Below are 17,500 nucleotides of genomic sequence, written 5' to 3'. Positions count from 1 at the left end.
TTGAATGTCTTTTACTGTACCTTGCACATAAAGGCTACACATTTCCACAGCACCAGAATCCGACCGAATGCCTCCCTCAACCCCCTCCATAAATGGCCTTCCACTATTATTTGCGATGGCCAACTCCTCTGCTACTGTAAAACACTCTGGTGCCTTTCCTCCTACAGCAGTGTTCAAAGACACCTTTTTCTTGTTCGCTGTAAAACAGAGGCCAAGTAAAGGCTATAAGCATACTAGTCCTACATGTTTTCATAATTAAGAAATATTAATGCAAGCTATAACTATATAAACCTACTATTCTGAATAATGTTTTTGTGTTTCATTTTCACCTGCTGCCATGTGCGTTTGGCAATGGTGTTGCATCTGAAATGTTCACATGATTAGGCATACACTAAATCAGTCAATGGGGGCTACTTAAACATTCAATTATCCTTATTACTGTAATATATATGCCCACTTCTGAATTATGTTGCATCTGTAAGCCTTTCTTTGAACTCAAAATAGGCAATTTAATTATTTCAACTCATTTCAGACATTCCGCAAGCTATTAATCCTCCGTAACACATTTGAAGAACATGTGGAAATAAAACTTTACTTTTAGGCATTTAGGCTACCCAATCTGCAATACGTTGCCAACAGCCTTGTCTTGCTTTGTTTGCTGCCGATGTATATTTGATTTTTGTCGTAGAGTGAGTTTTAATTCCTCGTAACTTGTCACAATAATTGTGCATTCCTCGTCCGTAAAATAAGGTGATCGCGTCATCATTGAAAGTGGTGACTTGTGCTGCAACCCGCCCCTTTTATGTGAACGCGCACAAACTCCAATTACAGTAGGTTAACCCCGGTTCAACAAATCAACTTCTTAATCAGCGCCGTAGTACCGATTAACACCACTTATGATAACCAGGTTTTGTCAACCCCGGTTTAACAAAGTAACCCTGGGTTATATCTGTGTAGGTTAAGCTCCCTTCGTAGTACAGGCCCCAGGAGTTGCACAAGCACACACACTCAAAATACACACAGCAACAGTGAACTGCCATACACAGACCATAACACAACACCCCTCACAAATCAGTCTTACCACACAACCCCAGACCCATTACAACATGTTTACATGCATTTAACACAAGTTACACAACTTCAGGTTGTTTAGTTGAAAACCAGACGTTAACTATAAAGGCTTTACTTCCAGTTTTTACACTTAAATGTAAGGAAAAACTGTCAGGTATTCCAGTCAGTAAAACAAAATGTATCATTGGATTATCAAATCTCATCATCAGATGTATTACACAGTAACTGCGTTAGGCTGTAAATGCAATAGACTGCTTCTGTGTAAGACTCTATCACAGGCCCTTTCCATCAGAACTGCCATGCGACTCAGAGCTCCCTTTGAGTCATAGCTGACCAGGCCTGCAGCTCATCACTGGGAGCAGTTACCGTGGAGATGGGACCGGCTCTTCTGGTCAGGCTCTACAGCAGAACCCTCTCCGCTGACGCACTCGTTCAACACTTAGTCACCCTGATCGGAAAAGGAGCAATCCAGGCAGTCCAAGGAGGAAGAGGAAAGAGTAGATTAGAAAGCCTTTATTATAATGGCTACATTGATTAGAAAGCCTTTATTATAATGGCTACATTAATTAAAAAGCCAACTTGTTTCGACCAACAACCTTGTCTTCAGGGGTTTACATTCAGCTATTTACAATCACCATCCTGACTCTCCTGCTGGTGAGCGCCAAGAGGCGATATGTGTGCGCGCGTTAAAGAGGCGGAGTGTGTGCGTTAAAGAGGCGAAGGTCTGCTCCAGAGATGGCTGCTGAGAGTCGAGGCACGTTTCAGCCTCTGATTCTCCTGCAGAGTGGAGCTAAATCAATTTGTGAGGTGGAAGTTATCTGGGCTTAAAGAGGCTCTCTGTTGAGCTTTTGCCTCCTCTTGAGCTGTGCTCATACACTGACTAGAGCAGCAAGCACACAGAGAATATACCCTTCGCTGAGCCATGACAAGCACCCAGAGAATATATCTTCCGCTGAGCCATGACAAGCACACAGAGAATATACCTTCCGCTGAGAATATACCTTCCGCTGAGAATATACCTTCCGCTGAGCCATGACAAGCACCCAGCCTCATCTGCAGCTCATAAACAAGCACAAAGGCACGTCATCCACACACACACGCATGGGCTTAGAGCACTGTCTCATGCACACACACACGCATGGGCTTAGAACACTGTCTCCACACACACACGCATGGGCTTAGAACACTGTCTCATGCACACACACAAGCATGGGCTACACTGTCTCATCCACACACACAAGCATGGGCTTAGAACACTGTCAACATCCACACACACGCATAGGCTTAGAACACTGTCAACAGGCTCTGTTTAACCAGCACTCTACATTTAGCACTCTACGGTACAAGAGAGTGGGGAAGGTTTAATGCCTTGTGTTAGAACACAAATGCACACACACACGCACACACAATGGCCCTTACAGCAGGATGTCTGTGCAGGGAGTTTGGGTGTCAGTCATATCAGACTCAGCTGCTGTAGCCCTGAGATGTATCCGATAACAGCTGCTGCTCTGGGTGTGTAGGCTGTTTAGTTATGTGATGTGTGGTGGTTTATTTCTGTGTGTGTGTGTGTGTGTGTGTGTGGGTGTGGGTGTGGGTGTGGATGCTGTTTAGTTATGTGATGTATGGTAGTTATGAACAAACACATACACGTATATAAAAAGTAGGAGCCCTTTGAGCCCATGTGTGGTGGTTTATTTCAAACTGAATTCACGTCTTGTTATGTGGGCTTGGTGCAGGGACAGACTGAAATAGCTCTTTTAGTAAACTGTTAGCATGCTGCAAGGGCGCCGCCATGCTCAGCTTATTTTTATAGAGAGGCCTACTTTGGGTCCTGAACACAAACATTTTGTCCTCATGCTGAAAATGCTGAAATGTTCTCAAGAGGTGGATCTTTAAAAGCCCCCAAAGAATGATATCGCACACACACACACACACACACACACACACTTTCTTTAAAAAGGGGTCTTTAAAATCCCCCAAAGAATATCTTTAAGCTTCCATCTGTAGTAATTTACTTCCCCATCAGCTCTTGCCATCGAGACACTGTCACCATGTTAGTTATTCATTTGTTTGTTTATCTTTTAAATGTATTAGTACATCCTGTGTTTTGATTCATATTTGGTTACAGCGGTCGTAGCCTGAAGACCGTCTAGCCCCCGTGTCCCCCAGAGAGTGGCGGCTCTGTCGTACCGGTCCGTTGTGTGAGCAGAGTGGACATCATCTAACATAATCTCACTGCCCATGTTCAATTATTATTATTATTGGAGTGATCAGCTTGAGTGGAGGAAAACTCAGAGGGCATATCTTTGTGGTGTTTTTATTATGTTCGAAGTATTCATTCTTATTTGGTGTTTCTGTGTGCCTTGTGTGTCTCTTAAAGAGCAACTTGCAAGTTAATTGTATAACGTAATTTATACAGAATCCTGCATTCATGTATTAAGCATTGTATTCTAAAAAATATCTGGTCCTTTAATCGACATTTGCTGTGTTCTAAGAGTTATCTGGTCCTTTAGTCGACATTTGCTGTGTTCTAAGAGTTATCTGGTCCTTTAGTCGACATTTGCTGTGTGCTCTCTGCATAGTGCCCGTAGCCTCTGCTGCTGGGAGGAGGTTTAGTGGTGGCAAGGACACACAGACACAAGCACCTTATTTACGCAAGAAGGGTCCGGCTGAAGGACACCAGCAATCAAATCAAAATTTAAATTGCATCATGCAAGACGAGACATCCTGCAGGTGTGAATGTGTGTGTGTCTGCGCCTACATTAAAATTGGTTAATTGGGCTCGGGGCGTTGGCAAGGTTGCATGTGTTGTGCCTATGACATAGTAAAAACCTTGTGGGTAAGGACACATGCAAGATTACATATTTCCTCAGAATAGATCTGTACGGTATGTGTGTGTGTGTGTGCTGTGTGTGTGCTGTGTGTGTGTGTGTGTGTGTGTGTGTGTGTGTGTGTGTGTGTGTGTGTGTGTGTGTGTGTGTGTGTGTGTGTGTGTGTGGAGTGATTCTCCTGCGTTGCGTTGTGCTGTTCCTGTGGCATTCCCAAATAAACAGGCTTATGTTGAGGAGGCGCTCTGGGCTTCATTTACTAATGCGTGCCGCCAGTAAAGCAATTTCACCCTCACACAGATTAGGCCTAAGAGTGGGAGCAGGGGAGCAGTCACACTAATGATATCATGAAATGTTCAACTTGTGCTGTTCTCTGGCCAAGTCCCCTCCAGCACCACACACACACACACATGCACACACACACACACACACACACACACACACACACACACACACACACACACACACACACACACATCAACAACACCCCCCCCCCCCCCCCCCCACACCCTTCTGTATCTCTCCTTTTGGTTTCATCTTCATCCAGGATTCGTGGTTAAGTGTGTTACTTTGCATTTGACAAGTCAGGGCTGTTAATTCCATAGCAGAGCACGGCTCAAGGCTATTCTCTTGTATCTTTTCATCATCTCGGCTGCTCAGAAATTCAAGCCGAGAAAGACCCTCGTATTTTCCACCCTCATATTTTCCACCCCTTTCTCTCGGCTCCTGTTTTGCATCACGCCGTCCGCCTCCTTCTCTTTCTTCTCCATCATCCTGTCTTCTTCTCTTTCTTCTGTATTATTCTGTCTTCTTCTATTTCTTCTCCATCATCCTGTCTTCTTCTCTTTCTTCTGTATTATTCTGTCTTCTTCTATTTCTTCTCCATCATCCTGTCTTCTTCTCTTTCTTCATTGTCTCGTCTCCTTTGTTCTCGTACTACTTGTGTTAGATGGATTTGGGCACACTTTCTGAAGCACAGCGTTTTTTAAGAAAGAGCTATGTTTCCTCTTTATTACTGTCTTTTGTCTCTCTCTCTCTTTTTTCTTTCTTTCTTTCTTTGTCTTTCTTTCTTTCTTTCTTTCTTTCTGTCGTTCTCTCCATTTCTCTGTCTCTCTGATGTCTTGTCATCGCTGCATTTGGCGGTTCCCCATCCCTGACCCTGCCCTCTAAGGCTTTTATTAGCAAGAGAGTGCCAGGGGCTCGAGGAGAGTGGTGTATGTGTGTGTGTGTGTGTGTGTGTGTGTGTGTGTGTGTGTGTGTGTGTGTCTGGCTGTGAGTGTGTGTGTGTGAGTTTGTGTCTGGCTGTGAGTGTGTGTGAGTGTGTGTGTGTGTGTGTGTGTGTGTGTGTGTGTGTGTGTGAGGAGCATTTCCTCTCTGGTCTCCATTCACATTTCTGCCACATAATGATTTTCCAGCAGGTTCAGGACCCCTGAATGAGAGAGACATAACGAGGAGCCGTCATTACTGCAAATTATCCTCTCCGCCTCAAATTGCCACCCCCAACCCACCCCAGACACACACACATACACACACACACACACTCACAACCAGACACACACACACACACACACACACACACACATGCATACATATAAGTGTGCCTGGCCCCGACCTTTTTGAGTGTGAGTGGCAGCCACCTCTCTGACTGCAATGGGTGGTAGAGGTGCGCTCCTCTCTGAACTGCCGAAAATGTGTGTCTGTGTGTGTGTGTGTGTGTGTGTGTGTGTGTGCGACTGTGCGTGTGTGTGCAGTGTATGTGTGTTTGTGTGTGTGTGTGTATGTGGACTATGCCGTCTTAAGCATGTAAACTCCCTCTCATTAAATCTGTATATAAATGCAGCTACTGTATTATATATATATATATGTTCCTTATATCATGACCCATTGAGTGTCCCAGTAACGCCACTTCCATTTGCCTCCATGGGACCTATCTTTCAAAAAATTTGAACACCAGTCTATGGCGAAAAATAAATTATTTTCTGGTCCCGGTTGACTTGTGCTTTGAATTACCCATATGATGTTTGTCAATTTTAAAGACAATTTCTCATGTAAAGACATTTGCAGTTTGTTTCGTAACTATTGAATCACAACATTGTGAAAGATCGTAATTCCAACGACTACAAACCCATCAGTCGTGCTAGTGATGTTAGCTCATTCACAGCCACACTAGATTATACAAGCATACCAGCAACAGGTCTTAATTGGGCTTTCCTTGCCTATGAAAATACCACGAGTCAGAGGATTAAACACATCAGGTAAGTTGTATTCGTCCATAGACTGTACATTAGATACTGTTAAGTGACATAGCAGGCAGCAAGATGCAACCGTTAACTAGCATAACAGCTAATCTTATCGTTGAATTACGTTGGTGACGTACATCGTTCGAGACAAGATGTAGTCCACTGAGCGGATTCGCACAAAACCAACATAACTTTTGAAGTCTATCGAACAACAGTACTTTCTTGACGTGAAAAATTATCTTTTAAATTCACACACATCATACGTGAAATTCGTGGCCCAATTCAAACTGGACCAAAAAATAATTGTTATCTCTCCATTAACTCCCGTTCATATTTTTTTGAAATATAGGTCCCTTGTAGCGGAAGTAAAACGGAAGTCACTGGGACACTCTATTGGCATTACTTTTGAAATGCTGCTATTCAGTAGCCTAGAAATCTAGACGCACCCTAGCGGCGGCAAATTAATTTGCTCAGCCTGTACGTCTAGTATCAAACCATAGGGATTTCTATTGGCTGACGCCATGGACGTCATCCAATCACAGCGCTCTATTTTGTTAGAGTCTTAAGACGGGCTTAACAGTCCTGCGACGGTGAACAACAAGGAAGGTGGCTATGGCGAACGAAGAGCGGTTGTTTGAATCGGCGTTGGCGTCAACTTTGGAGGAGTTGGACTTGTGCTTTTCTTTGAAAGTTGAGCAACACAATGCACTTAAGTCATTCCTTTCGAAGAAGGATGTATTTGCCGTTTTGCCGACCGGATACGGATATGGTCGTAGCGCTGGCCTATTGCATGCCTAGGCAGTTTGAAAGACAATTCTCTGCCCGCCCCTTGGATTAAGCGAGGTGAATGGTTCGATTCCAGACTATATATATTTCAATGATATAGGATGGCCCGCCAGGCTAGATATTCAGCACAATATCAGTGTTTCTTGATGACAGGACAGGAGGTGCGTAAACGACATTTATGTTTAGCCTCCACTACAGCTCTGCCCACGTCAGCCGAGCGGTCATCATCCTCACTGGAGTCTGGTGATTATCCAGACACAGGTGTGTATGTGTGTGTGTGTGTGTCTGTGTGTGTGTGAGTGTACTGTGGGCTCATTATCCAGACACAGGTGTGTGTCCGTGTGTGTGTGTGTGTGTGTGTGTGTGTGTGTGTACTGTGGGCTGATTATCCAGACACAGGTGTGTGTGTGTGTACTGTGGGCTGATTATCCAGACACAGGTGTGTGTGTGTGTGTGTGTGTGTGTGTCTGTGTCTGTGTGTGTGTGTGTGTGTGTGTGTGTGTGTGTGTGTCTGTACTGTGGGCTGATTATCCAGACACATGTGGTGCCCATCTCTTCTCTCTCTGCTGCTTGGCTGCTCAGAGCCTCCATTAGTTTTCATCTGAGCCATTTAGCTGCTGGTGTTTCACCCCCTGCATCTGAACATGCCAATGACTCTACTGAGAGCTAACGGCGCTACTGCAGCACTACTGAACAGCTAACGCTAGTAGAGTTGCAGCGCTACTGAGAGCTAACAGCGCTACTGCAGCGCTACTGAGAGCTAACACTAGTAGAGTTGCCGCGCTACTGAGAGCTAACGGCGCTACTGCAGCGCTACCAATGTCTTCTTCTCTTCACCATTAAAGTGTCTCCTTGTCTCTTCCTGTCTCTTCCTGTCTCCTAGTCTCTTCCTGCAGTCTGAGCGCAGCTTAAGACAGTCGTAGTCTGTAAGTGAGGTTTGGTATGTGAATGTGAAGCTTCCTTAACCTGAAGAGCTTGTGTTTGACATGAATGTGTTGGGTTAAGGGTTGTCCTAGCCGTTTAGTCTGGTTATTATTCCTGAACGATGAAGAGTGTAGAGGGCTTTTAATAATGCACACACACACACACACACTCCCATTTCCTCTCCATCAGTCATGCCCACATGCACGCACCTCCCCAACCATTTACCGTCATGCCCACAATCACAGCTGCACTCTTTCCCTCCTTCGCCACACACACACATGCACACACACACACACACACACACACACACACACACACACACACACGCACACACACGCACACACACACACACACACGCACATGCACACACACACACACACACACACACACGCACACACACACACGCACACACACACACACACGCACACACAGACACACTCTAATGCACAGATTCCAACGACTGCTTTTTCTCACCTTGGCCTTTTGGTTGTAAGGCACCTATAACACACACACACACACAGATTCTGTACTCTGTCATCTCCTTCATAAGGCACCTATAACACACACACACACAAACAGATTCTGTACTCTGTCATCTCCTTCATAAGGCACCTATAACACACACACACTCACAGATTCTGTACTCTGTCATCTCCTTTATAAGGCACCTATAACACACACACACACACACAGATTCTGTACTCTGTCACCTCCTCCATAACTGCATCACCTCTTTGTGTTTCCTGGGAGACGTCATGTCTTGTCCAATCAGCTGTGGGCAGCACTTGTGTTATTATTGTTAATTCATTAGTTATAATAAATTCAGCAGTCTGGCTGGCATGCTGCTCACTCATGTCTGTAAGTGGAGGTGAAGGTGGCCCAGATTGGACTAATAATAACCCTGTTGGGATGGCCGCTAACACAAGCTGTACTTTGTCAAGGGAGAGAGAGATAGAGAGAGAGATTAAGACAGAGAGGGAGAGAATTTTTTATTTATCATTTTATGAGAGAATGATGTTTTGTTATCTTTCTTTACACACTACTACATACATGTATGCTTTGGCAATACAAATTGTATTTTTTTGTCATGCAAATAAAGTTCAATTGAATTGAATTGAAAATTGATAGAGAGAGAGTCACCCCAGATATGTGTGTGTGAGTGTGTGTGTAGTCAGACACCCCAGAGATGTGTGTATCCAGCGGAGTGTGTAAAGACTAATGTCATCCTGCTCCCCCTGTTCTGCTCTGTCAGAGGGACACAGATTAGTGCTGCTGGGCTTTGAAGTCAGAGAGGCGATTTGCTGCTTATCAACAAGCCTGCGACTCCTGCCTGCCTCCACACACACACCAAACACCTGACACACAACAGCAAATAGAATGTACGGCACATGGTTGATTACGCCAGCTGTACCCTTTCCTCTGGGGTATTTGCAGTGTCGCTCCAGATGCTGCCATTCTTATTAGCTGGAAAAAGATGGCGTTTAAGGAAAAAGATGGCGTTTAAGGAGGGGGACATGGCAGAGCTGAGGCGAGTACAGGGGGAACTCAAGATTAAGCTGAAAGAGGCTAAGGAGGACTACAGAAGGAAGATGGAACAGAAGCTGCCAGATAACAACATGAAGGAGGTGTGGGACTGTATGAAATCTATCACTGGCCTTAAGAAGAGCAGCAGCTCTGTGGAGGGAGACCTGGACAGGGCGAACCAGCTGAACCACTTTTACAACAGGTTCGATTGCCCATCCCCCACCCCACCTCATTACCAGTGCAACACTCACCCCCACCATCACTGGATATTGCACCCTTCCCCCACATGGCGACCACGAACAACGAGGTGACAACGACCTCAGTCAACAGCCATCAGACACACAGACCCCAGATGCCAAGGCTACTCAAGGCCTGTGCTGCTGAACTGGGGGAGCCACTGAAGCACATCTTCAACTGGAGTCTACGTCTCGGACAAGTTCCAACACTGTGGAAGACATCATGTCTCACCCCCGTTCCCAAGAAACCACACCCCAGCGAGCTTAATGACTTCAGGCCTGTCGCTCTAACATTACATGTGATGAAAACAATGGAGCGGCTGGTCTTAGGTATGCTCAGACCCCAGGTACGCCATGCACTAGACCCGCTACAGTTTGCATACCAGGAGAAAGTGGGCATGGACGATGCCATCACTTATCTTCTACACAGGACACATTCTCACCTAGACAAGGGGAAAAGTGCTGTGAGAATCATGTTCTTTGATTTCTCAAGTGCTTTTAACACCATCCAACCCCTCAGACTGGGAGACAAGCTCTTGCAGATGGGTGTAGATGCTCACCTGGTAACCTGGATTACAGATTACCTGACCGAGCGACCACAGTTCGTCAGACTGAAGAGCTGTCTCTCTGACACTGTGATCAGCAGCACCGGAGCTCCACAGGGAACTGTGCTCTCTCCAGTCCTGTTCACCCTGTACACATCTGACTTCTGCTACAACACCGAGTCGTGCCACATGCAGAAGTTCTCCGATGATACTGCAATTGTGGGGTGTATCAGGGACAAACAAGAGGAGGAGTACAGGAGCCTGGTGGAGGACTTTGTGCAATGGTGCAAACTCAACCACATTCAACTCAACACTTCAAAGACCAAGGAGATGGTGGTGGATTTCCGCAGGTCTAAGCCCGCTCTGCTACCAGTCCACATTGATGGGGTCAATGTCAAGGTGGTAAGCACCTACAAGTATCTGGGTCTCCACCTGGACATAAACTGGACTGGTCAGCCAACACTGATGCACTCTACAAGAAAGGACAGAGCAGGCTGTACTTCCTGAGGAGGCTGCGGTCCTTCAATGTGTGCAGCAAGCTCCTCAGGATGTTCTATCAGTCTGTTGTGGCCAGCGCCCTCTTCTATGCAGTGGTATGCTGGGGAGGAAGCACAAAGAAGAAGGATGCTGGGCGACTTGACAGGCTGGTAAGGAAGGCTGGCTCTGTAGTGGGAGCTGAACTGGAGTGCATCACTTCAGTATCTGACAAAAGGACCCTACACAAACTGATCAACATCTTGGACAATGAATGTCATCCGCTCTACAGCACTATCAAAAACCAAAAGAGCTTGATCAGCTGGAGACTTCGCTCACTGCCATGCACAACTGAAAGGCTGAGGAAGTCATTTGTTCCTAGGGCCATTGAACTGTTCAATGCCTCACTAAAGGGAAGAGGAGAGATAGACTTCTCTGCTTAGCCTGTCTGCCTCTCCACCCTCTCCATGTCCATGTTTTTTGAGTACTGACTGCCCACTACTGCTTACTACTGTTTTACTACTGTTTTACTATTGTACACAGCCTAATGTGTTCACTACTGTTTTACTGCTACACTGTTTTTCATGCTATATTAGCACACATGATCAATGGCTGCGGTCAGGCTTCTGATACAATACTGAATGAATGAATGGCTATAACCCTATTACCTCAACCTGTTCTTGCACTGAAATAGTTTTTTATTTTACCTTGTCTACATTATACTTTACTCTCCTATTTGTCTATATTATTTATGCTGGTCTCTAGACCTTACTCTTGCACTGTTACACTGTTGGACTACTGTTGGACTACTTTTTGCACCTTCACCATGACGCTCACTCTCTTGAGCACCTTGCCAGGCACACATAACTAAGGACTATGGTTGGACTACTGTTTGCACCTTCACCATGACACTCACTCCCTTTAGCACCTCACCAGTCCCGGCCCGGTCTTATGCTTGATCACCCTCAAGCACATTGGACTTTCTTAATTTAACTTATATAGTGTATTTAGTTTTGTTAGTTTTCTTATCTGTCTTATCTTCTACTGTCTTTATTGTACAGTGGAGTTTAGTTATATGTTTATACTTATACTTATGTTTACCATTTCTGCTGTAAGTGCATGTTGTGTGTTATGTCTGTATGCTACTGAGACCCTTGAATTTCCCCTTGAGGATCAATAAAGTATCTATCTATCCATCTATCTATCTGATAGCAATCAGATTGACCTTTATGACATCACATGACTTGTTGTGTGTGTTAGGTTTCCCCAAAGCTCTCTCTCTGTCTTTCTCTCCTTTTTCTCTCTCTTTCTCTGTCTCTCTCTCTGTCTCTCTCTCTCATCCTCTTTTCTCTCTCTCTTTCTCTGTCTCTCTCTCTGTCTCTCTCTCTCTCTCATCCTCTTTTTCTCTCTCTTTCATTATAGTCAGGAATGCAGCAGGGATGATGACATGTCTGAACTCAACTCAGTTGAAATGTGAAGTTTGTGTTGTGATGTTTGTGTTGTGATGTTTGTGTTGTGAAGTTTGTGTTGTGATGTTTGTGTTGTGATTGTGTTGTGAAGTTTGTCCCTCTGCTGCTCTGAAAGGGAGCATGGTCACTATAATCCCTGTAAGCTAAGAAGCAAGCCTGCTAACGTGTGTGAATGGTGAACACTTCCTCTTGTGGTGATGAATTAATCTAGTCCAGACCACCGTCTGTAACAGACATATCGACCAGCCCAGATGTGAACAAACTGGCTCCCCAAACCCATCACTTGAAACGCTGTTTCCATGTCTCTCTCCTTGCATCTTTCTCACGTCTTCCTTTCTTCTGCTGTCTCTTTTTTATTCTCTCTCTCTCTCTCTCTCTCCCCCTTCTCTCTCTCTCTGTCTCTCTTCTCTCCTCCTCTCGGCAGACTCTGCCTTCATGATGGTGAACACATCGGGGCGTTTTGGGGGCCAGAAGGCTTTGCTGCTCTCTCCGCAGCTGAAGGAGAACGACACCCACTGCGTGCTCTTCCAGTACTACGTGTCGGGTCGTGAGGGCAGCAGCCCCGGCCACCTGAACGTCTACGTGAAGGAGAACAGCAGCCCACTGGGCATGCCTGTGTGGAACACCTCTGGACCGCCCTCACACAGCTGGACACAGGTGGAGCTGGCCATCAGCATCTACTGGCCCAACTTCTACCAGGTAACACACACATTATTATACACACACACACATACTGCACACACACACACACACACACACACACACACACACACACACATACATATACATATACATATATATATATATATATATATATATATATATATATAACGGTTCATGTATTCGTATTGAACCGAAACGGTACGGGCGTCACATTTCGGTGCATGAATTTACATGGAGAATACACGGTATAAAAATACATAAAACTCGTGTGCGGATTCATTAATGTAGGCCTAATGCGGAATTACTGTTAAATACGAGAGTTACGAGAGTTCTTTAGCGACACCTAACGCTAATCTGTAGCCTCGCCTTAGCTCTGAAGCTCTGATTGGCGCCTATGTTATTTTTTTGTCAGGTCGTCGGTCAAGTCAGTCAGTCAGAGATAGCAGCACTAAGCGAGTGGTGGCGACCCACAAGAGTTAGGACCCGCTGGTCTCATTAAGATCGCAAGTTTGAGAACTTCAGTTGCAGTAGTACAGGCAAAAGAGTTGTGGATAAGACAAAACTGTGTGTTGGCGTTGTTCAGCAGTTGTTGGGTAACGTTATGTGAGTGAAAATATATCGAACATGCTACACATATTCGACGCTATCACCCAGATGATGTAGGCTACCAATCACTGAAATGAGAGAGAAAAAAACTTCCCCTGCGCTTCACAAGCCTTTGGATACACATACAAATAGGGCCAAAACCTATGGCTTAAAATGATTTCGTAATGTCAGAAAGCTATGTAAATCGCAAGGTTTATGTTAGGGTAACTTGTAACTTCTCACATGAGGAGCTGGCAGTGTTAAGTGCATAGACAGTAAAAGAAAGTGTCAACGCTAACCAGACTAATAAACAAATCATGCTATGGTGAGTTAAAGGGGTGGTTCAGGATTTTGGACATAAGACCTTATTTCCAAGTAAGCAAGTGTGATATTTATCAGTGGAGACCGTTTTCAGCACGTTTCATCCAGTCCTTCTAATTGCAGAGTTTGCAGGTGCTAGGCTAGCGCAAGTCAACGGTATGTGCTAGCCTGCCACTAAAGACAGTCTTACCCACTCCAAAGTACACCTGAGGCATATTCCAGACAATCGATGTAAATGTCTGTGTTGATAGAATAGTGTAAGAAATACAACTACCCTTGCATCGCGTTGCAATAGTTATACTTTGGTCCCTAAAGTTGTTAGTAGTCATTTTGCAACTCAGCGGCGGACTGATATTGCCAAGGCTACTACTAGGTATCCCCATTGGAGTGCGCTTTACTGTTTACTTTTCGGCGCAGTGCTACTAACCGGAGCAAGTATAATTCCGCCGCTGCTAAGAAACTAGTCCCTCAAAATGTAATGTGATCGTTGAAATGCAAGGATAGAATAACGTTAGAAATAACACTGTCAATACAGACATTTACATCGATAGTCTGGCGTTATAATTTATTTGCCTCGGGTGTACTTTGGAGTGGGTAAGACTGTCTTTAGTGGCAGGCTAGCACATCCCGTTGACTTGCGCTAGCCTAGCACCTGCGAACTCTGCAATTAGAAGGACTGGATGAAACGTGCTGAAAACGGTCTCCACTGATAAATATCACACTTGCTTACTTGGAAATAAGGTCTTATGTCCAAAATCCTGAACCACTCCTTTAACGTTGAAGGGTAAAATCACGTGACTTCTAGTTGTAGTCTGTTTATGAAATGAAAGGAGCAATTTCGTTTTTTTAAAAGAAGGCAAACTAGTGGGATATTTTCACAGTTAGTAGATTATTACTGTACACACACAGAAAAATATTGAGGCAAATTATAGACCCTTCCATATACAACTAAACACGGATGTTGAAGGTCTTGTTTAAGTGGATTTTTAAAAATCATTATTCTATGTAATTTGCACTTTCAGAATTTTTTCAGTTTTCAGTTTTATAGCTGAATGTCTTATTTTGTTTACAAGTTACAGATGGAGTCTGGGTACTTATTGTACTGTTTACATCTTACACACTTCAGGCTGTTGCAGATAGCTCAGGGGAGAGGCTGTATGACACTGGGTGGTACAGTCTGAGACATGCACAATAAAAAAAAAATGCTTTCTGCATTTTTGTTTGGCTTTTCCCTCCATTGTATCGAACTCGTACCGAACCGTGATGTCCAAACCGAGTTATAAACCGAACCGTGACTTCTGTGTACCGTTACACCCCTAATACACACACACACACATATTGCACATACTGTACACACACACACACACACACACACACAGGTGGGCACAGGCAGGGCTGGCCAGTAGCCAACTAGTCCAGTAGTCCAACTACTACAAGTAGTGCACACGTGAAGATGACACCATACACCTGCAGTGCCTAAAGTTATCTTCAAGCAACAAAAGCTAGTATGAGTAGTGAGATACACTGGACATCTCCATGATGTTCAACATGGCTGGTGTTATTTAGACATCTCCACCATGTTCAACATGGTGTTATTTAGACATCTCCAGTGTTTCCCACAGAATTGGATTCAATTTGTGGCGGTAGCTGACTTGGACAAGAGGGGGGAGGGGGGGGGGGTATTAAGATCTTGGTAGTGTATAGGTCTAATTGAGTGCCTGTCACTTTAAGACGTTCGTGAGGGAACCCTTGCAATTGTAACACAGTTAAAAGGCTGCTGTGTGGATGCAATTCATAACGTTTTCTACATAGTTAAAATAAAGGTTATACTTCTCCTTGAGACAAGCACTTTTGAATTTTGGAAAACACTTTTCCATTTACATCGGGATTTTGCAAACATTCAGTGTCAGAGTCAATAAAATAAAATGAGCCCTTCAGCGAAATTGACAAGCAGCTGTAAGTAGGCTAAGCATGCTAAATTCGACATCCAAATATTATTCTAATGTTAGCTTTGAGATAATGCTTGATTGCATAACTTAAATTAGTTTAGTCTCTTCAATGTAGCCTACTATGTTGTGATAGGACCTTAGCAGAGTTAACTTTAATGCAGCATTTCACGATGCTAAGCGGATTTAATAACAATTTAGCCAGACGTCTTCTATGCAATGCTTCTATGTGGCAACAACAATCCTTCAACAATCGTGAATATTTTGTTAAATGCACAGAGGGGCAGCGGGCTACGAGAGAGAGCTGGGCGGGGCAAGGAAAGGCTGTGTGCGTAAAAAGCGCAGCTCAATGGCAATGCAAGGATTTGATCTTATATTTAAATTAAATTAAACATAGAATATTAATGTGTGGTGGCCGATTTAGATTTTGTGGCGCCCCGCCACAGATTAGTCAATGTATGGGAAACACTTGATTTCCACCATGTTCAACATGGCTGGTGTTATTTAGACATCTCCACCATGTTCAACATGGCTGGTGTTATTTAGACATCTCCACCATGTTCAACATGGCTGGTGTTATTTTTGTCTCTTCTCGGTGACTGCTGCCTATTTTCACCTCAGCTGGACGTGAGGTACTGGGGAGGTGGCAGGACCGGGTGCCTTCACACGCGCCTGCTTATTAGGGGCCATGGCGTGCTGTGGGTGAGCTGGTACCCGGCTAATTGGCACTGAGAGAGGCCTTGACCTCACACACGGAGGTGGAGTGGCGCTGAGAGGCCGGATCAGAGGGCTCGTTATCTGACCTCACGTGGACTTGGAGGGCTTTGGTCTGGATGCATACTGTAGCTGTGCAGTATAGGGACACTTGACTGAACTGGAAGGAGAGCAACACACTCCAAATTGTTTTTTAAAGTATATTTTTGGGCTATTGTTGCAAGTCAGAGGCGTGCTCAGTCCCTTTGGAGAATTGTGAGAAAAAGATGTGTTCTGGTGGATGCTCTTTGGTTCAAGGTGCTTGTTTGTCCAAAATTAGTTGAAAAGAAAAAACTTTTCTTCACCAAGGCACTCCAAGGAGTATTTTAAAATGTCTTTATTATTATGACATGTCCACTGAGGACTTTAAAATTGCCCACGCATAGCGGCGATTGGGCCTTCTTCAGGGCATAGTGAGAATGAAGCAGTGAAGTCTTTTGTATGAACAAACAGCACACCTGTTGATTGCTTAATTGCCCACAAATAGTGACCCCTCCCCCATCACCGACTAGAGTGTAGCTACTAAGACCCGCCCCTCAAACAGATCTTAGAAAACAAACATAACAAACACAGAAATACAAAAAATGCAAATCCAGTATACTAAACATTAAAAAATACGAATTAAGTATACTAGACACAGTAGCAGTAGTTAAAACAATTGACCACATTATTACAAATTATTATATTTTTGGGCTTTTTATGCCTTTAATCAGATAGGACAGTGGAGAACGACAGGAAGTGAGTGGGAGAGAGAGTCGGGGTGGGATCCGGAAATGACCACGGGGTGGGAATCGAACCTGGGTCGCCGGCGTATGGTGCAGGTGCCCCAGCCAGTTGCGCCACAGCTGGGGCCTAATTATGATATTATGATGATATCACATGAGGGATCATGCAGCAGGTGATTTGTTTGAACATGTGCTCATTATGCAGTTAGGGAGAGATCCCATGTCATGGACTGACTTTATCATTCATTTTCTCAAGAAGAGGATAAAAAGAGATGAAAAGAAGTTTCTAGCCACAGCCGATTCTCACATGACAGCTCAAGATCTTCGCTGAGATTTTGTTATACTGCAGGGGTGCACAATTTGGTGGAAAATATCTAATTACGATTGTTTTTGACAGATATTGCGATCGT

The 17,500-nt window shown here is 44.5% G+C and overlaps 1 protein-coding gene across 1 annotated transcript in view; it reads left to right on the top strand.

Annotated features, from left to right (window-relative positions):
- The window catches only part of LOC121709540 (receptor-type tyrosine-protein phosphatase mu-like), a 173,209-nt gene that overhangs the window by 42,033 nt on the left and 113,676 nt on the right, over positions 1-17,500 (top strand). The window contains exon 3 of the mRNA XM_042093002.1: positions 12,522-12,796. Within this exon, the coding sequence (XP_041948936.1) occupies positions 12,522-12,796 (275 nt within the window). The remainder of the gene's footprint in view (positions 1-12,521; positions 12,797-17,500) is intronic.

The sequence above is a fragment of the Alosa sapidissima genome, chromosome 1 (genome assembly GCF_018492685.1).
Source record: "Alosa sapidissima isolate fAloSap1 chromosome 1, fAloSap1.pri, whole genome shotgun sequence".
Classification (NCBI taxonomy): domain Eukaryota; kingdom Metazoa; phylum Chordata; class Actinopteri; order Clupeiformes; family Clupeidae; genus Alosa; species Alosa sapidissima.
The sequence above is the reverse complement of the archived record's forward strand: the minus strand, read 5'-3'. Positions and strand labels throughout refer to the sequence as shown.